Raw genomic sequence first — 18,318 nt, forward strand, 5'->3', positions numbered from 1 at the left:
GACGGGACGGCAGGTCAGTGACTAACACAACTTGCATCACAGGAACTCAAACTGTAAGGTTAACACAAATACAACGATTCCTCTCCCCCCCCCCCCCCACTCCATGTACCCTTTAACAGATTGCTGAGGCAAGTGATGTTAGCGAGCACCTTTGAAGGCTGCTACGGCACACGAGGTCGTGGGTGGTGAACACCACCTAGGAGAGGCCCTCGGACCAATTCAGATATTTGTTACCGATGCTGGAAATTGAATTCGGGTCGCCGGATTCGTAGTGCAGTGCGCTCACCACAACTGTACCGCATTATGTTCACATGTCTCTTTGTAATTATCCATTTGTATTAATCCCTGCTTTGCCATGAAGTCAAAGTGTCCCGATCTCAAAATTGGACCACGACAGACAGATGCACAATTGGCTCATTCAGCTCCTGACATCAACCAGTGACATCACCGACACACTCATTCACCCACACACCCTTCCACTCACTCGCTCACACACACACACCGATCCGCACACACACTGGCCTCATTCACTCAACCAATGACACACGCTCACACACTTAATCGCTCTCTCGTCGCTCAGTCACTGTCCTGACTCACACTCTCACTCACGCTCTCCTCACTCACTGGCCTCACTCACACGCCCATTCACCGACGCAATGCCTCCACTCTCCCACTCGCTCACAATGGTATCGGCCATCTCACTCACACTCACTTACCCACGCACTCACACTCTTCTCATCCACTCACCATCAGCAGCAGCAGCAGCACAACCATCATCATCATCATGCTAATCAGCATTCTTTAAAAGCGCATTCTTTGGTAGCCCGCACATTCCAAGCACGTTCCACCCTCAACCCCCCATCCCTCGCTATGCGCCAAATTGCATTACAATAATGGGAATCCTTCTGCCAGGCGAACCGCTGGTGAGGTCACTATAATCTCCATAAGTTGAAAAGGGCCGTTGTTTATTTATTTATGTACTTGTTTATCTGTGCGCACGTGCCTCGCCTCCTCAATGGGCGAGCCGCAACAGAAGAGCCACCGGGACCTTCCACGTTGCCCGCGTCTCCCTCTCGCCGCCAACATCGCCGCGTCGCACGAGCGTCACACGCACTGCCTACACGCGCCCACGTGCTTATCGGCGTACGCGTTCGTGCGTGCGTGCGTGCACACGCATGAATATGTGTAGATAACATATGTGTGATCCACGGCTGTGGTCTCTAAGCATGGCCTACTACTTCTTGATGTCACACGTATTATCTGCACACCTATCCATCTATGTATGCCCCTATGCATTTGTATGTATGCACGCATGCATACAAATGCATAGGGGCATACACGATATCCATTGGTCATATGCATTATCTACACGTACCCATGTGTATATGTGTTTATGCTTACGGATACATGAAATGAATGGATTTTTTTGGTTAAATAATATCATACGTTTCCTGAAAAAATGTACATCGTTTCTTTCAGTGTAGAAATTTAATCCAAACCTCCAGCTATCATCCATATACGTATCCGAGTCACACATCGCCCCGGTCGATTACGTAAAAGAGAAGGCAGAAATATAAAGAGGAAAAGCGTGAAATACAAATAATTTAATAAATGTTCTATTTCTACCCAAAAAAAAAAATGTTCGCTGGATGTCGCGAAAACAACCGCATCAATTGTAATACGGGCCACACGTGATGGGTGGGCGGGTATGAGGGAGCGTGGCGGTGCCGGTTGGGGAGGGATGGAAGAGACGTGGGAATCCGCCAATAGAATCGCGCTGCCGGCGAAAAGGGGGGGGGGGGTGGGGGGGAAGGGCCGAGAGTTGCAGCGGGAGACGGGGGAGACGGCTCAGAGAGGGGAGAGAGTGCGAGGCGAGCGCCACGGAGAGAGGGAGTGGGAAGGCGCGCATCCCTTGTGAGCGGTGCCGCGCCGCGCGCGCCACTCACGCACGGCGCACGCCGCACGCCACCTCCGTCTCGCGCGGGGTCCGATCTCTCGCTCTCGACGTCTCTGTCTCGCTCTTAACGGTATCGCCACGTCGCCTCTTCGTACCGTCCGTCTCCCTCCACATCCCCATCCCCCTCTCCATGCCTTTCAGACTCACCCCACATCGCGCTGCGAGACCCCTGCTCTCCGCGAGACATTCGTTTCACGCTCCCGTCTCACCCGCTTGACAGTTCGTCGTTCGCAGCATTCACAGCGCGCGTCCGTGCGGACTGTATTTCATTCAAATCCATGCTTTTATTTTTGGTAACAATCGCACAAATTATCACTTATATTATTCATTAATTCGTTTCGCCTCCGCGCTGCGCCCCACTCTTCATCCGACGACGCCCGGGCAGCACTTCTGCTGCCCACGTGAGCCGGCCGGAGCCATGGGCACCGTCCTGTCCCTGTCCCCGTCCTCGCGCAAGGTCCGCTCCGTGGCGGACGATGGCCCCGCGTCGCTAGCGCGCTACACGGCGGTGCAGAACAGCAAGAACGCCAAGGAGAAGGGCCTCAAGCGCCACTCGATGCTCATCTCTGCGCTCACGTGGAAGCGCCTCGTGGCCGCCTCCACGCGCAAGAAGAGCGCGAAGAAGGCGAGCCCTGCCCTGGCGCAGGGGAACGGCGGCGGCGTCCTCCGCAAGTCGCTCTCGTGCGCCAACCTCAGCGCCTACTGCCAGCCTCCCGCACCGGTGAGACGCACGCAGATGGGTTACTCGAAACAACTCGACAGCCCTCAACCACTCAAGCTGCTACCACCCACCCACCCAACAACTGACATCCTCAACCACTCAAACTGCTACCACCCACCCACCCAACAACTGACATCCACAACCACTCAAGCTGCTACCACCCACCCACCCAACACCTGGAATCCTCAACCACTAAACCACTAAAAGACAATGATCTCCACGACAGTCCTAACATACTTTTTGGCGCAAGTTCTGTTCGCGAGTACCTATGAAGCCTGGCACAGCACACGAGGGGATGCGTGGCCAGCACCACGACTTGCCACATTTATCTCCTCCCCCCTTTGTCTCCCTCGTGGCGATGTTTACGCACCGCACCAGGTACTAATTTGAGGCTGAGTCGACCTAGGGGAGGCACAGTATCGGTTCAAATACCCACCACTGATATCGTTCGTGAGCGGGAATCGAGCTCGGGTCGACAGGTTTATAGCGCAGCGTGCTAACCATTGCGCCACCGCTCCCCACCATTTAACTATCCCCCCCCCATACCCTGGATACCAAACTTCAATCGCACCAAACACCACAAACCACCCCCCAAATCAAGCCCCCCCAAAATCACCCCACAAACTATCCATCATCCAATACGCCCCCCCCGCCAAACCCCTCAACCACAAATCCAATACTCCACAAGAACCACGCAACTACCACGTTCCATCAAACCACTCGACCTCCACCCCGACCGCAATCACCACCCCTCGCACCACCCTTCGTGAATGTGTCATTGTTTTACTCGCAAACCATTGTCAAGACCGATGTGTATTTATTTATTTTAAGGTTGAGTCTATTTAAGAAAGGTCCAGATCAGGTTAAGATAAATCAATACATTTCCGAGGTCCTGATTCTTGGGAGGCCTATAAATGTAAAATGTGGACTTTCGGGTGCATGTTTCTAGTTGCAGTAGAGGCACAGGCTTGACATTATTACCTGTACTCAATGTCTGCTCTCTCTCGCCCTTCTACAGCATCATCACAATTTACACCAGTCATTCGGCTTTGTAGCCCTTCTAGAACACCATCAAAATTCACCCGAGTCGCTCAGCTCTCTAGTCCTAGAGAATTCTAATTCGCATTGCCCAGTCACGATCGTCGTCTGTATGATGCAGATCTGTACTCGAGACAGATCATGAATTTAAGTATTTAAGCACAGATTAGGGCTCTACCCGCACGGCATGTTTATTGGGCTCCGCGGTGGGCGAAATGTTAACTACCTCGCCTGTTCTACGGGAGGTCAGGTGGATTTTTTTCCAGGTTCTCCGGTTTTTCCCTCCCCGTTTCGAATCAACATCACGCCTTTTAGAGTTTTTGGTAGCTGTAAATGTCCACACGATGAGCCACTTCGTTCAGGTATGATTTGTGGCCAGGTCGCTTCTGAAATAAGAGCTACACAGCTCAGTGGGCCTTACCTGGTAAAATGTAAATTATACTCTTCGTTTTTTCGGTAAAGTCACGTAGGTAAAAAATGAAATAAATAAAAACTAATAATTGTGAATTTTATTATTTTATTTTTATTTCTTTTTATTCCATTTTTTTACCTACGTGACTTTACCGAAAAAACTAAGAGTATGAATCCTTGCAGTCACGAAAGCTTCAAATCTAGAATTAAAATTTTAATTAGTTTACAGTTTCAATTCCAATAAATGCGAGCCAATGCATTGCCCCCCCTCCACTTACCACCTGAACAACCCCCCCTCTTTTAAAGAGAGCTCCGAGCGATACGCAGTTAACATTAATAATGCACGATACCACCCTTTGTCAATCCTTTGTTGGGTGAAGGTCTCCCCACGCTGCGTCGGTCGTGGGGTTTGTTTGAACATACTTCACCATGCTGGGCAGTGTGGGTTGTCGGTGAAGAGAAGTGGTGGCTTGGAGCCAGATTCGGTTCAGATATTACTCGCTTCTGATATAAGCCGTGGCCGGGAATCGAAATCAGGTTCAGATATTACTCGCTTCTGATATAAGCCGTGGCCGGGAATCGAACTCAGTTGGCCAGTTTTGGTGATTATCCCTCTGCGTCACTGCTCTCTCTCTCTCCCCATACCGACTGCACATTCAGCAGCCAGGCTATAGGATGTGTATTCGTGCCGTATCACGCGCGATTCAGTCTCACCGCCGGTCACGACCCAATCTCACGCGGCGCACAGGCTCAAGCTCGCTCTGTCTGCCGTCGCTGTGGATGTGTACGCTTGGTGATTCGTGGTTTTAAAAAAAAATATTAGTAGGAAATTGTCGATCTTCTTTCGTATGGCTGATGTCGATGCAGAGCAACAACTACATTTTCACATTCATGTGGTCGTCGATCCGCAATAGCCGAGTCAGGAGCAGCGGAGTGTATCGCTGCGATGTCCCCTTCATATTTGTGGACCGGGAGGTTGCGTCGTTATACGCTGTACGGTCTGTTCTGGATGACCACAGTCGCGGAGAGTTTTTATTTAAAAAAATTTATTTTACAATTGTCGATTAAAGTTGATGATAGGGAATTCGGGTTACAGCTTAGGTCAATACCAGCGACAGCGACCTAACCAATGTAGAACCATTGGATGATCTAATACAAGACCCTTAAATTATAGTCTCGACCCATTCAATACAGAACAACTGGTTCATCCAATGGAGAACCTTGATACATAAAATGCATAAAATGCATTCATCATACACAGATAAATTGATCAGTAACAGAATGCTTAATTCACACGATGCATAACCGTTGGATGAATCTATATCTCCCGTGTGACGCGACACAGGCCCAATGACCCATCCAATACACAACCACTGTTTTGTCAAAACATGGAACCACTGAGAGAATCCAATGCAGAACCACGAGCCTACCCAATACCGTGCCTCCCTCCATTCTCATCACCCCCACCCCACCACCACTCCGCCCCCCGACTGCGTCTCGCCATTGTGCCTTAATCTGGCTCGACGAGTGGCGGAAAATTCCGCCCGATCAATACCGCGAGTCAACGAGCGCTAACTGCCACCACGAGACGGGCGAACAATTCCTATCGACTGATAGATTCCCTGCAGATTGCGCTGACCGGCATAGCGCAGAGCGCTGAGATCGTCTTATCCGTGCACATATATGTACAGTTACTCGTATCAGTACGCACGAGTGCACGGAATGCGTGGTCGTGGTGGAGCGGAGGCGCAACGGTTACCGCACTGCGCTATTAATAGTGCAACCCGAGTTCGATTTTGCCCGCAAGCACGGGTTTAGCATCAGCGGCGAGTCTGAAATCGGTGCTTTTGGGCGCCTTGCCCATTCACCAACCCCGCACTGACTAGCGTGGTGAAGTATGGTCAAACAAACCTGAATGACCAACGCCACTATGGGGGAGACATCGACCAGCCGGGGGCTTGGTAAAGGGTTGTATATTATCACGAGTATTCATTATACGAAATGCACGTGACGCGTTGGTTTGTCAGGGCTTTCCTTGCGAATGCACACTCGATCTGTGGTTATGTCGATGCGACCGGGTCGTTATCGCTCAGAACACTGTGTAATAAAAATACATATGAGTAGGAAGTGTTCTTTTCTAATTGCTTATGCCTCAAAAGTACAGAAAACGGCTATTATTCCCTACAAACTTTGTTTTTGTGACCAGGACAGTGACATTTTGAAATTGACCTATTTTCAATGAGAAAACGTGTGCATTTGTGTCATTCCTTCACGTAAAGTCGTGGTCACAAAAGCAACGTTTGTGGGGAATAATGGCCATTTTCTATACTTTTGAGGCATAAGCAATTAGAAAAGAAACACTTACTACCCAGGGACAAAAGTCGTGTTACATGGTGAAATCAGCCGATCGACAGTGCCTTGCCAGGGACGCAAGCTGACTCAAGCTGTGTGTATGCGCCGGGAACGTCTCGTGGTGTGAAACGGAAACAAACCCAATTACAATATGAATATCCCATTATCCTAATGCGATTAAATCAATCACGAACGGCGTGGATCCGTGACATGGCACGAACGTGAGAGACGACGATGCATTCGTTAGGGAGGCTTTCATCCAGCGGTGGATTGAGCATGGCTGAGGATAATGTGTAGGTGCTGGTCTGCGTTGCAGTGTCATTATCCAACACATGAGTCGTTGGGTGTACATCTTAACGTGCTGTAAGGGCTAGAAATCTTAACATTTGGAACAATATCATTGTTAAGTAGAAAACATCCGAGGACCAAAATAGCGACTTTCGAACCCCAGACATCACGGTGTGCATGTTGACTGGGTTCACTCACATCATCGCTCAGTTACAACAATCATTCAGACGCACGCATAAAATGACCGCCACCGTTATCATTGCAATTGGTGGGTCTCCCTCCCTCGTTCAAATCCCAAGTTTCAAATCGACTCCGCATATCACCCCCTCCCTGCTAAGGTCGACAAAAAAAAACGAGGACTAATTTGTAGGACGTCAGTCAGTTTATTTCGGGTAAGCCCAATTGAACCAATACGCAATTTTTCACCAGCTCTTGTCAATACATGGACTCGCTCCGTCAGAGGAATGTGGAATTTCCACTAGGAGCCAAGGGGCTGTGAAAGGGGAGGCAGAACGCCTCTCCACCACTTTGACGCGAATCCAAGTCGACTCGTGTTCGAGTCGAATCCGATCGCCCGTTCGTTGCAGCCACGCAGACACAGAACCTCACGTTACCACGAAGCACCGTCAAATATCTCTCTTTGTTCGAGATTCGCAACACATCCATCGAATCGCGCGTGTGGAGGAATCGAGGGGTTTCGAGTAGTAGACGGTGTAGGTTAAAATGATTGCGTTGCGATCGAAACGTCGTGAAATATGATTTTTTTGTTTTTATTTTATTTTTCTACCTACGTGACTTTACCGAAAGAACCAAAGAGTATGGATTCCTGCAGTCACGAAAGCTTCAAGATTAAAATGATTAACTTGACCCCCTGCAGCCGCCAGAGGCCGCTACATTCGCCGCAACACAAATGGTTCAATCGGTTCTTGGATTGAATCTTGAACCTGAATCGTGATAATTCGTCGAATCTTTATTCATCAGCCAGATTACGGGGGGCGGCGGCGGCGGGGGGGGAGTCAGGTGATCTTCACGACTACTCCCTCTGCCTCATCTTCACGCCACATCTAGGCAATTCCATCTCCAGCAACATTCGCGGTGTATTGTGATTCTACTGCTGGATGAAGGCATCCCCACGCCGTGCAGGTCGTGGCGCGCTGGAGCGGCGGGGGAGGGGAGGGGGGGTGTGTAACCATACTCCACCACATTGGTCAGTCCGTGTTTGTGACGACGGTGGGCCTGGATCTGTTCAGATGTTTACGCGCCACTCGTGTTGGCCACGTGCGGGAATCGAATATAATTGCGCGGGATTCACAGCGCCGCCGTTCCACCGATCGCCAAACTCTGCCCACCGGGGCAGCTATTGTCTGGGCAGACGGTGCCAACTGCCCCAGGGGCACAGGTGCCGGTATACAAAGTGGGAGGGGGGGGGGGTGTAAATTTGGCAGGGTTGGAAGGAGGAGGGGTTGCATTGAAAACGTTTTGCCTGCAGGGTCAATAACACCCCCAAGCACGTCGTGACTGCTGCACATCTGCCCCCTGCACTTCGTACTTCTCTCTGACCTGCTTGTCGTCGTGGTGGTGGCGTGCGTGTGTGTGCTCGCGCTCGCGCTCACACACACACACAGGTGTTACCGGGGGGCGGAAAGGCGGCCCCACCTCCCTCGTACCAGCAGCAGCAACAGCAACAGCTGCAGCAGGTGTCGTCCAAGAAGCCGGGGTCGGGCACCTCGCTGCTGCGGAGCCCGCCGCGCCGCGTCGTCGTCCAGGCCTCCACCTCGGAGCTGCTCAAGTGCCTGGGCGAGTTCCTGTGCCGCCGCTGCTCCCGCCTGCGCCACCTGTCCCCGTCGGAGCCGGGCCTGTGGCTGCGCGCCGTCGACCGGTCCCTGCTGCTGCAGGGCTGGCAGGACCAGGCGTTCGTGACGCCCGTCAACGTCGTCTTCGTCTACCTGCTGTGCCGCGAGGCGGTGAGCGCGCACACGGGCAGCGAGCACGAGCTGCGAGCGGCGCTGCTCACCTGCCTCTACCTGTCCTACTCCTACATGGGCAACGAGATCTCGTACCCGCTCAAGCCGTTCCTCGTGGAGAGCAGCCGGGACGCCTTCTGGGAGCGATGCCTGCGCATCATCGACCTCATGAGCGCGCACATGCTGCGCATCAACGCCGACCCGCACTACTTCACGCAGGTGTTCGCCGAGCTCAAGGAGGAGGGAGCTCGCGACCTGCAGCCTCGGTGGACGTTCACGCTCGACCGGTAGCCGCGCTCGCTGTGTCCTACTGTGTGCGAGGATTTGGAGAAGAAGATGATGAAAAATACGGCGATGATGGATACAAGAGGTTCATACTTGATTCGGGGGGGGGGGGGGAGGGGGTTGAGGTGCGTTACGGGCGTAGATTGTCGCTTCAGTGGTGATGCGAGTCGAGGAGAGTGAGTGGATTTAATAGGTCGCGTCCCGATAGGAGATGGGATTGAAGGAGCTATGAGTCGCCGTGCTGTAGATGTCACTCACTCGCAGAGCCCCACGCTTACAGTCCCGTTTCTATTGTAAATATGCATACACACATACACAGGTGTACCATATTCATTAACACACCGTTACAAACACGTCCACACACAATGTTGCAAACAAACACACATACAGCCACATACATTGTTCAACACACACACATTTTACCATACATACACCCCGCCACACCCCCCCCCACCGCGCACTCATAATGTTCCATACGTACAGTCCTTTACGTACACACACACATCGTTTCTCAATATACGTATACACTGCTCAATACAGACCCTTACTCATAAACACACAAACAGTAGTCAAAGCCCCAAAGACATAAACACTGTTCCACTCACACACACACACAGCCCCATACACACAATATACACGGTCACACACACACAGCCCCATACACACAATATACACGGTCACACACACATAGCCCCATACACACAATACACACGGTCACACACACACACAGCCCCATACACACAATACACACGGTCACACACACACACACACAGCCCCATTCACACAATACACACGCACACACACACAGCCCCATACACACAATATACACGGTCACACACACATAGCCCCATACACACAATATACACGGTCACACACACACACAGCCCCATACACACAATACACACGCACACACACACACACGCGTGCACACAGCCCCATATACACGCACACACACGCAGACACAGTCCCGTACACAATACACACAGTCTCACACGCACACACACAGCCCCATACATACAAGACACACACACGGTCACGCATTATACAATGACACACCCCCCCCACTCCACACTGTCCCGCCCACTCTGACCCCACGGCTGTCCCTGGTTGAGGTCATACAGAACAATGCCACAATAACTGTCCAGCTGATGTCCCCTCTGCGGATCAAATGCCCATGCACCGACTCCCTCGAGCCCGGGTATCTCACTCCGTGCGCGTTGGCTGCGCGAGTGCGAACGACTGAAACAACTTGACGTCAGCAAGGCTTCGGCTGGCTAGACGTACTTTATTATATGTGTGGAGGGTACGGGGGCGCCGACGAGTTATGATTTCGCGAGATGCGGAACCCCAAAGGACGAACGCCGAGGGAAATGAAACGCAGCATTGTGAGTTTGAGGATCGTGAAACGGCAGCAAAGGAAACTCGGTCAAGTCACTTTGTAAATTCACTTCCTATCATTCTCACGGGAGGGAAGTGGGGTCTGTATGTCTGGAGGGGGGGGGGGTGGAGGACGTGGGGGAGGGGGAAAGAAAATGTGTGCTCCCCCCAGCCCCTCCCCTCAACCTCCACCCCCCCCCCCATCGACCTAATTTCCATCAACTCAACCAATGCCCGATGATGGCCCACATGTGGCTGCGAGCAAATTAACGACTCTATCGTCATCTGTCACGATCAATCCACTGCCGGATGACGGCCCTCTCCAAGCACTCCGTCGCCATCTCTCACGGCCCTGCGATGGAACAATCCATCTGGCAGGCGAGCCGATTCCATCGCTTCCTCTCCGCGCTCAAGATACACGTGAGAGAGCAGGGGGCGACCTGAAATATGTACGAATCTCGATGTGAAGGGCGAATACTTCGGACGAAGGACTTGATCCAAGGGCGACTTACTCGATTGTATAGATGGACGACACATCCCGTCGACAACTGCCTGCTCTGATGAGAAGGCGCCTGTGTTGTATCTAATTTGTTGTTGTTGTTGGTGGTTGTTGAACTGTTTGCTGGAGGTCACTTTGGTGTCCGGGTGATGAATCGTCGATGGACAAGACACTCTTTTATTTACACCACGCCCCTCCTGTGTTAATCCACTGCTGGGCGAAGATATCTCTGCCCACGTTGTGTGCCAGTCACGGGGGCCTGTTTGACCATGCTGGGTTGGTGAGTGTTCGTGAAATGTGGGTTGGAGCTAGGCACCGGTTCAGATATCACTCGTCACTGACGATGGTTAGCCGTGGCCTGGAATCGAAATCGGGTTGGGCGAGTTCTTTGTGCAGTGAGGGGCCACAACCGCTGCGCCACCACTCAAACTGAGTTGCTAAGGTATGTGGGTCAGCAGAGTGGCAACCGGTACGGTGTCGACTTAACGGTTCAAAGTTGAAGCAACACAAAACGATGCGGAATAGAGAGAATGGCACCGCAAAGAAATCGATAGCTGTTTTGAGAACGTGAACACGTTTCAGCAGCTATGCTCAAACCACGCCCGTTTTGTCGATAATAAGAATGAATTCGAATATTACGCCCGACTTTTGTTAGGAAGGAAAGGGATTAAAAAAATAGCAAACATAGTTATTACAACAACAAAAAACAACATTTGGAAATGTTAAACAAAGGAACTCGCTTTGGCAGTGGGGCTCAGAAGAACAAATGAATAGAACGCTCACTAGGTTCGTCATTAAATACTCTCAAGGCCGCCCAACCACTCTGAAGAATGGCCACTGCTCCCAACGTTATCCTGTTAAATCGACTAACGTTTGTAGCGATAACAGACATCATCAGCATCTCGTCACTTTATTATTTAACACGGTACTTCGCTTGTGCGTTTATACATGCGGTCACGTCTCGATCGCGCAGTCGTGTCAATCAGCAGCAGCATACTGACCATCACTTTATTTATTAGTGCGTGTAAATAATAATTAACATACACGCGCATGCGATAAAAAACACAACACGACGATCTTAATGATCGTGAGAATCAATTACTTTGATGTGTAGCGCCCTCGATGCTGGGGCAGCCCATCTCAAACATTTGAAGGGGCACCCCCTGGGGCAGCTGGCCCTGTGGGAACAGAGGTGTCTCACCACCTGGCCTGCAAAACGGGCATTAGTGTGCCAAGTATGATCGGGCAAGGTGGGAGGTGGGGGGGCGCGGAGTGATTTCTGCTGCTGTGTATAATCTCAACTGAGCATTTTGCGCGTAATTTCTAATTCGGCGAACGGTGTCAAATCTCAAACGCATCAATGTGAAACAGGGCGGCCGCAATAACGCGATCGTCGCCGTCAATGTAAACCGGGTTGCATCGGACGTCGGTGACGAACGTGTCGAGTGGCGAGCGAGCAGGAACGCGGCGCCACGCGCGTTCGCGTCGTGCGTGGAGGTGCGATCGGCCGCGTCGTCGAGAACCCCCCAACCCCACGCGTTGATCCCGGCGCGGTGGCTCCCTCGTGACAGTCGGAGCCGAGTGCGGTCGGCCCCGCGGGCTCCAGGGTCGCGAGAGGCGGCGTCGCTGCTAATCCCGCGCGCCATCTGTTGAGCGGAGCAGCTCGATGGGGGGTCGTGAACACGAGGCTGTGTCCACGCACAGCTCGCCACCACGCTCTTGCCTTGTGCCGGCCAGCCCCGTAGCGTGACCCCGTTTAAGGGGGGGATACACAAACTCAGGGGAGGGAGGCACGGCAGAGTCAACGTCAAACAAACGGTAGAGACAGGCGTACGGCCACAAACAGGACTGGTGACGATCATTCTATCCGAGTTGTCGATCGTTCTTTGGGCAATTGCTCTCGTCACCGTAAATGGTCACAAACGGCAGAGGCGCAGGCCTGCAATCGCTTTGCTCACGCGACTGACTGCTAGCGGAAGGGTGTCCTCGAGATCATTCGACAGGAGACAAGACTGCGACGCCCATCTCTTCAATGTACCGAACCTCATGTTTTGTCGTGCCCATCCCATATTAGACGAAGAGGGGGTGACTGAGCCTTTAGCAAGGGGATGGAAATCAGCACCCCCCCTCCCCACCACCCCGATGCCTCGTGCTATGTCCATCGCACGTGGACGGGAGCACAACACAAAAGAGCGACCTTGGAAGGTCGCGTTTCTGTGTTGCTCGGTGCCAACGCGACGCGATGATCCTCCAGAGCGGAGGGCTGCGATTGGTCAGCTCTTCCGCGTGTTGGTAACAACAACGACAACAATAACAACCCAGGGTTGTCCGCGACGCTGTTGTTCCACCGCGACAAATCCGTCTAACCTTGCTCCACTTGTGTATGGGTGATTCGCGCACGTGTGTTCGTGTGTGTGTGCCTGCTTATGATGGAGGAGGCTCGTGAAGGACGCCACTGGGCAGTTGGAGGCAGTCGCCCTCCAACAACAACGGAGGGCAAGAGGAGCGACGCTCACAACAATGAGCGGAGCGCCGGGCAGATAAAATGCTGCAAGTTGGCACAGTAGGGGGTATAGCTGGTGCATCTACCAGTCATCTCAGTCAGCCGACCCATGGCACCTGGGTCTGTCCCGTGACCTGTTAGTTAGCCTTCGACACTTCACGTGGCCTCAAGGTGCACCTGGCCTGGCACAGGCGCCGTGGTGACGTCACTGTAACTTAGTGGCGAATGGTGGCTGTTGGTTTTGGTTTATGATGCGACGGTTACCGAGCGCCTGGGGGTTACGACGCGTTAACAACAACAAAAAACAACGAAATGGAGCGAGTCGGCGAGAGCGATACAGGGTGGAGATGTTAAACGATTAATCGATTGGCAGATTAGTGGTGTTTTCTCAAACGTCTGTACATGCGAAAAAAAAAAAAGCTGGGGCGACGTGAGTCGCAGGAATTAACGAGTTTCCATCGTTAACGTGTGACCAGAGTCAAATAACCAAACAGCGTTGACGCAATGGACATGTCACGTGCTGGCTACAGGTGTCGATGTGCATGATGATCGGCCCCGTACGCCTGCACCTGACCAGGAATTTCTTCTGGAAGTTTCGATTGGGCGCTGTGCGCTGCCACGTTAACACTTCGTCAACGACTTAGTTGACCCATTCACGACGCCGGCAATAGGTCTCTCTGTGCGAGTGTAATTATCCCAACTGTAAAATATAAAAGATGTACGATAATTTAATTAATAACAATGGCATTTTCCAACCGTTTTGTCAATCTGCTGCTGGGTGAAAGCCTCCCTACACCCCGTGGCGGTCTTAGAAGTTGTTTGACCATACCTCACGCTCGTCAGGTCGTTTAAGCGCCAATAAATGAGAAGGATTCATAGCACAGTGCGCCAACCACTGCGCCACCGCTCCCCAAACAATTCAATGCAACCAGCAAAATGTATATCCACATGATCTCAACGGCTTAGACGAAGGACACTGTTCGAACCAACGGAGCGATCGTGGCTTCTTCATTGCGCGGGTGGTGATCGTGGAAGCCACGATGCAGCCTCGCCATCGAGTGTGCAGGCGGTGCAACTGCACCGGGACCCCACGGGATGGAGGAGCCCAGACGCCGGGCTACACATTGGCCCCATTTTATTCTTTGCACCCAGGGCTCGTGCTAACGACGCTACGCCATGGGTACACAGAGTGGACCCGTGGGGAGGGAGACTTAAACACAAGTATATGGGACTCGTCCACACGTGACTGCAATAGAGGTGGTTTTGTACTTTTACAAGTTATCTTTGTGGCCGTGCACCATCAGTGCTGCATAACAATGCAACTCTACAGATAAGAGAAAAAACAACAACAACAACAACGTGATTTATAAGTGAGACGCCGGAGTTGGATGGACCTGGTCCGGCACGCGATTCATGAACTTACTTCTGTACAGTTGTTATTCAAGAGGCATCTCTAAGACTTTATTGGTCAGACTAAGGCAGCTTAAAGGCGACGACCGACGCAACAGACATATTTATTCTAAAAAGAGGTATAACTAGGACAAAACAACAAACCATTGCGGCATGAACTATGTTTTTGTTATTATTATTGTTGTTGTTGTGAATTGTGGTCGATTTTCAGGGCAGGGTGTATTGGAAATTGGGTCTTCTCAGAAGACAAAAACACGGGCCCCATCATGCGTGTGAAGTGCGCTTGCCAATAAAAGCTGTCAGCCCGGCAGCATTTGTTTAACAGGTCGGACTGCTGGTGAGACCCACAAAGTCGAAATCGGCCCAGAGTTTGCCTCGCTTGTGCAAATTCTGCTGAAAAGCGTTGGTATGGAAAAGGCTCATGGGATGATTCACTGAATTAGTTTTTTTGTTTGTTTTGGATGTAGAGAGAAATTGTTTTTGTAAGAGCTGGGGTTTAGAGCACGGCAGCATTCCCAGGGTCAGCGTTAATCAGGGAGAGCGGGGGGGGGGGTCAACACGTGCCAAAGGCTCATTTAGCCAGACTAAGGTACCCCTCACTCGATACGCGCGAGAGATGTTACCCAACGTGAACCTCCATTGTGTTACATCAATGATTCCCGTGCAGTTGTCACGACGACTCGATATAATTTAGTTCACTATCTTGCGTGATGAGCCGGGCAGCCAGGTGCTAATGGGCTTAAGAATTAAGTCCACAACTTTTAAGTAACCCAATCTCATTCATTATTTAGGCAAACAACTGTCGCGCAAATCATTTGCTCGTCCTGGGAATAGCATCGACAGCCGGCGTAAGCCTTTCTCCGCCGTCAACGAAAAGGCGCGCGTGTCTGCGTTCGAGCCCCAACTCGAACCCATAACCCAGGAACGAGCCTTTCGTGCCCAGAACGATCGGTCATGCGCGATGCACGACTGCCAAGTGGGGCTCGTTTTAAAAGAGAAGAATAACCAATCGATATGACTAGTTTGTTTGTGTATTTATCTATTTATTTATTTGTAAAAAAAAAATGTTAATCCTGGCTGAAACCTTGACAACAGCAGCAGCAGCAACAGCGAAAACGACAGCAGCCCGAGGCAGTGCACATCCACGCTTCGCTGCCGTTTCACTGGAACGTTTGCTTGTTTTTTGGTAGCGTTCCCTTCGCTATCGCGTCCATAGCTGCACGTTTTGGATGTGCCAGTGTTCGTTTGAGCTCATTAGGAGTCGCGTAGTTGCTCAGCTGTTTGTGCTGCGGTAGCACAGCGCGTGGGTGTCGGTGGGGGGGGGTGGAAGGGAGACGGAATCCGTTTCGTTTCCAGCCCCCCAAAATATTCTGCTTTGTGCGCGTGCGTGGGCGCGCGCGTATGTTGTGTGCGCGCGCGCGTGCGCGTATGTGTGTGCGCGCGCGCGTGCGCGTATGTGTGTGCGCGCGCGGGTGTCGGCGTGCGTGCGTGTGTAGGCGTGCGGTGTTCACGCGTCTGTTTCGAAACTTTACGGCAATGTTTTTTTCCCGCTGTTATCGCCTCGGAGGAGAAGCTTTAGGGGGAAGTTATGATGAATTATTTGCTGTTATCGCAGACTGATTTAAATAGACGTCACTTCTTCAAACGCTCATCCCATCAAAGATCAAAACAGTGAGCGACTTGTTCAAACAGGGTGCCACTTCGCACGTGGGAGGGAGTTCCACAGAGTAGGCAACTTCGGTCAGAATTTCAATTCGCCCTAAAAATAGGTACAGCAATTCGCAGTGGTGTTTTTCTTCTTCAAAATACGAATTATTTACGGAAAAAATTCACGGTTTTCCACGAAAACTGCAATTCACCCTCGCCGTGGCATTTTATGAGCAGTTTTCTGTTATCGTTATGTTATTGAGCATGTGCTCAAGTGGACAACATCATTTACATCTGAATTACGGTCTTAAGTGGTTGACTAAATTCCCGAGTAAAAAAAACTCACACGGCATGAGCATTACCCATGTCACGTGTCGGAAATGTCCGACGAGAGATCTTGGAAATGCCTGCCGCCCCATGGCACGAGTCTCCTTTTGACCTGTGCCGGGGGTGACACGAAGACGCGTCCGTTGTTGCGGCGTGGGTGGGGAGCGCGCTGCGTGCTTTCTTGACGCGTTACCAAACAAAAGCCAATCAATCTCGCCACCCTCATTCTCTCTGCTTTGAAGAAGGTCCCATTGTTTGAAGCATCTTTTTTTTCTGTCATAAAGTGTGATGAGTTTGCTTGAATTCGTGGCCCATATAATAATAATGTAATAGTACTCATTAACAGCCTTTTGTCATTCCACTGCTGGATGAAGGCTTCCACGCGCCGCGTTGGTGCTGGAGATTGTTTGATCAGACTTCACCACGCTGGGCCAGAATTGAACTCGTGACCGATACAGCGGACAAGCATTCTGGGTAGGGAGCTTACACTTTACCGGCCAACAATTTACCGTACGTGTTTGATGACTTACGCCTCATCACATCCAATGGGCTTGAAACATTTTCTTGTAACAAAAAAAATCGGACCGAAAGTCAACATTCGCCAACAACTCATGGAAATCCGGCTATTCACGACCCAATCGACGCAGCAGTAACACCAATTGCAACACAACACGTGCGTGTTTGAACCACGTGGATCCATAACACACGTGTTTCATAAACACGTGATATCAGCCACTATCTTCTGAACTTCCATAGTATTCCGACTCCGGGAGGCAGTCTACATTCTATGGATCATTCGCATTGCTTTGGTCTTTGAAACAGAGGCCCCATTTCTCGTTGCTTTTAAAATAAATGTGTGTACATATTTATACATATATATGCATAGGTGACTCGTTTGTTGATGGCTTGTGACGGAACAACAATGCAGCATCGCGGCGAAAGATACACGTGCCAATCTAAAACACAGGGCCCGTCCCCACAGTGTTACTATTGTTATGATGATAATTACTATGATTGTTCATGTATATATGTTCCTTTGGTTTGTATGAACTGTGTTCACATTGTGTATTTTTTTAAGTTGCTGAAATATGAACAGCTCAATGTGCAATTTATTTATTGACATTTTGGAATTATGTCATTCTGCTTTGTTATATATATTTAATTTACGGAACCTTATTGCGGATTTTGTGAAGTCATAGGTTTTTTTTGTATCGCGAAAAAGACATGAAATAAATGTATTCCGTAAACTGGATGATGCGTGTTGGCGTTCATGAGTTATTCGAGTTATCACATATAGGCAATAATCACAAATATCATCAGTATTCTAACAAACGTCATGAAATTCGTCATCGACGTCATCATCATCATAGTTGTCATCAACTTCATCATTCTAGGTACAGCCATTCATTATCATTACCATTCATCTTATCGGTGCCACCATGAATGTCCATCACCATCATAACCAGTAGCTCATCACGATGCATCGATCCCTCTGTCAGCAGCACCAGTTGCAGCAACAGTAGTCTTAGCCGAATCGTA

The 18,318-nt window shown here is 50.8% G+C and overlaps 1 protein-coding gene across 1 annotated transcript; it reads left to right on the forward strand.

The window, feature by feature from the left end:
- The first annotated feature begins 1,857 nt into the window (after positions 1 to 1,857).
- LOC133344660 (cyclin-dependent kinase 5 activator 1-like) lies at positions 1,858 to 18,031 on the forward strand. The gene is made up of 2 exons (XM_061554696.1): positions 1,858 to 2,678; positions 8,393 to 18,031. Exons 1-2 carry the CDS (start codon positions 2,376 to 2,378, stop codon positions 9,020 to 9,022), a joined length of 933 nt encoding a protein of 310 aa, XP_061410680.1. The 5' UTR covers positions 1,858 to 2,375; the 3' UTR covers positions 9,023 to 18,031.
- Positions 18,032 to 18,318: the final 287 nt, after the last annotated feature.

Source organism: Lethenteron reissneri, chromosome 20 (assembly GCF_015708825.2).
Source record: "Lethenteron reissneri isolate LAM-NWPU_2019-01 chromosome 20, ASM1570882v1, whole genome shotgun sequence".
Taxonomy (NCBI): domain Eukaryota; kingdom Metazoa; phylum Chordata; class Hyperoartia; order Petromyzontiformes; family Petromyzontidae; genus Lethenteron; species Lethenteron reissneri.

Excerpts from the sequence above, each read along its gene's own strand:
- LOC133344660 (XM_061554696.1), top strand. The coding sequence starts at position 2,376 with ATGGGCACCGTCCTGTCCCTGTCCCCGTCCTCGCGCAAGGTCCGCTCC. Across the intron at positions 2,679-8,392 it reads ACTGCCAGCCTCCCGCACCG|GTGTTACCGGGGGGCGGAAA; the intron begins GTGAGACGCACG and ends ACACACACACAG.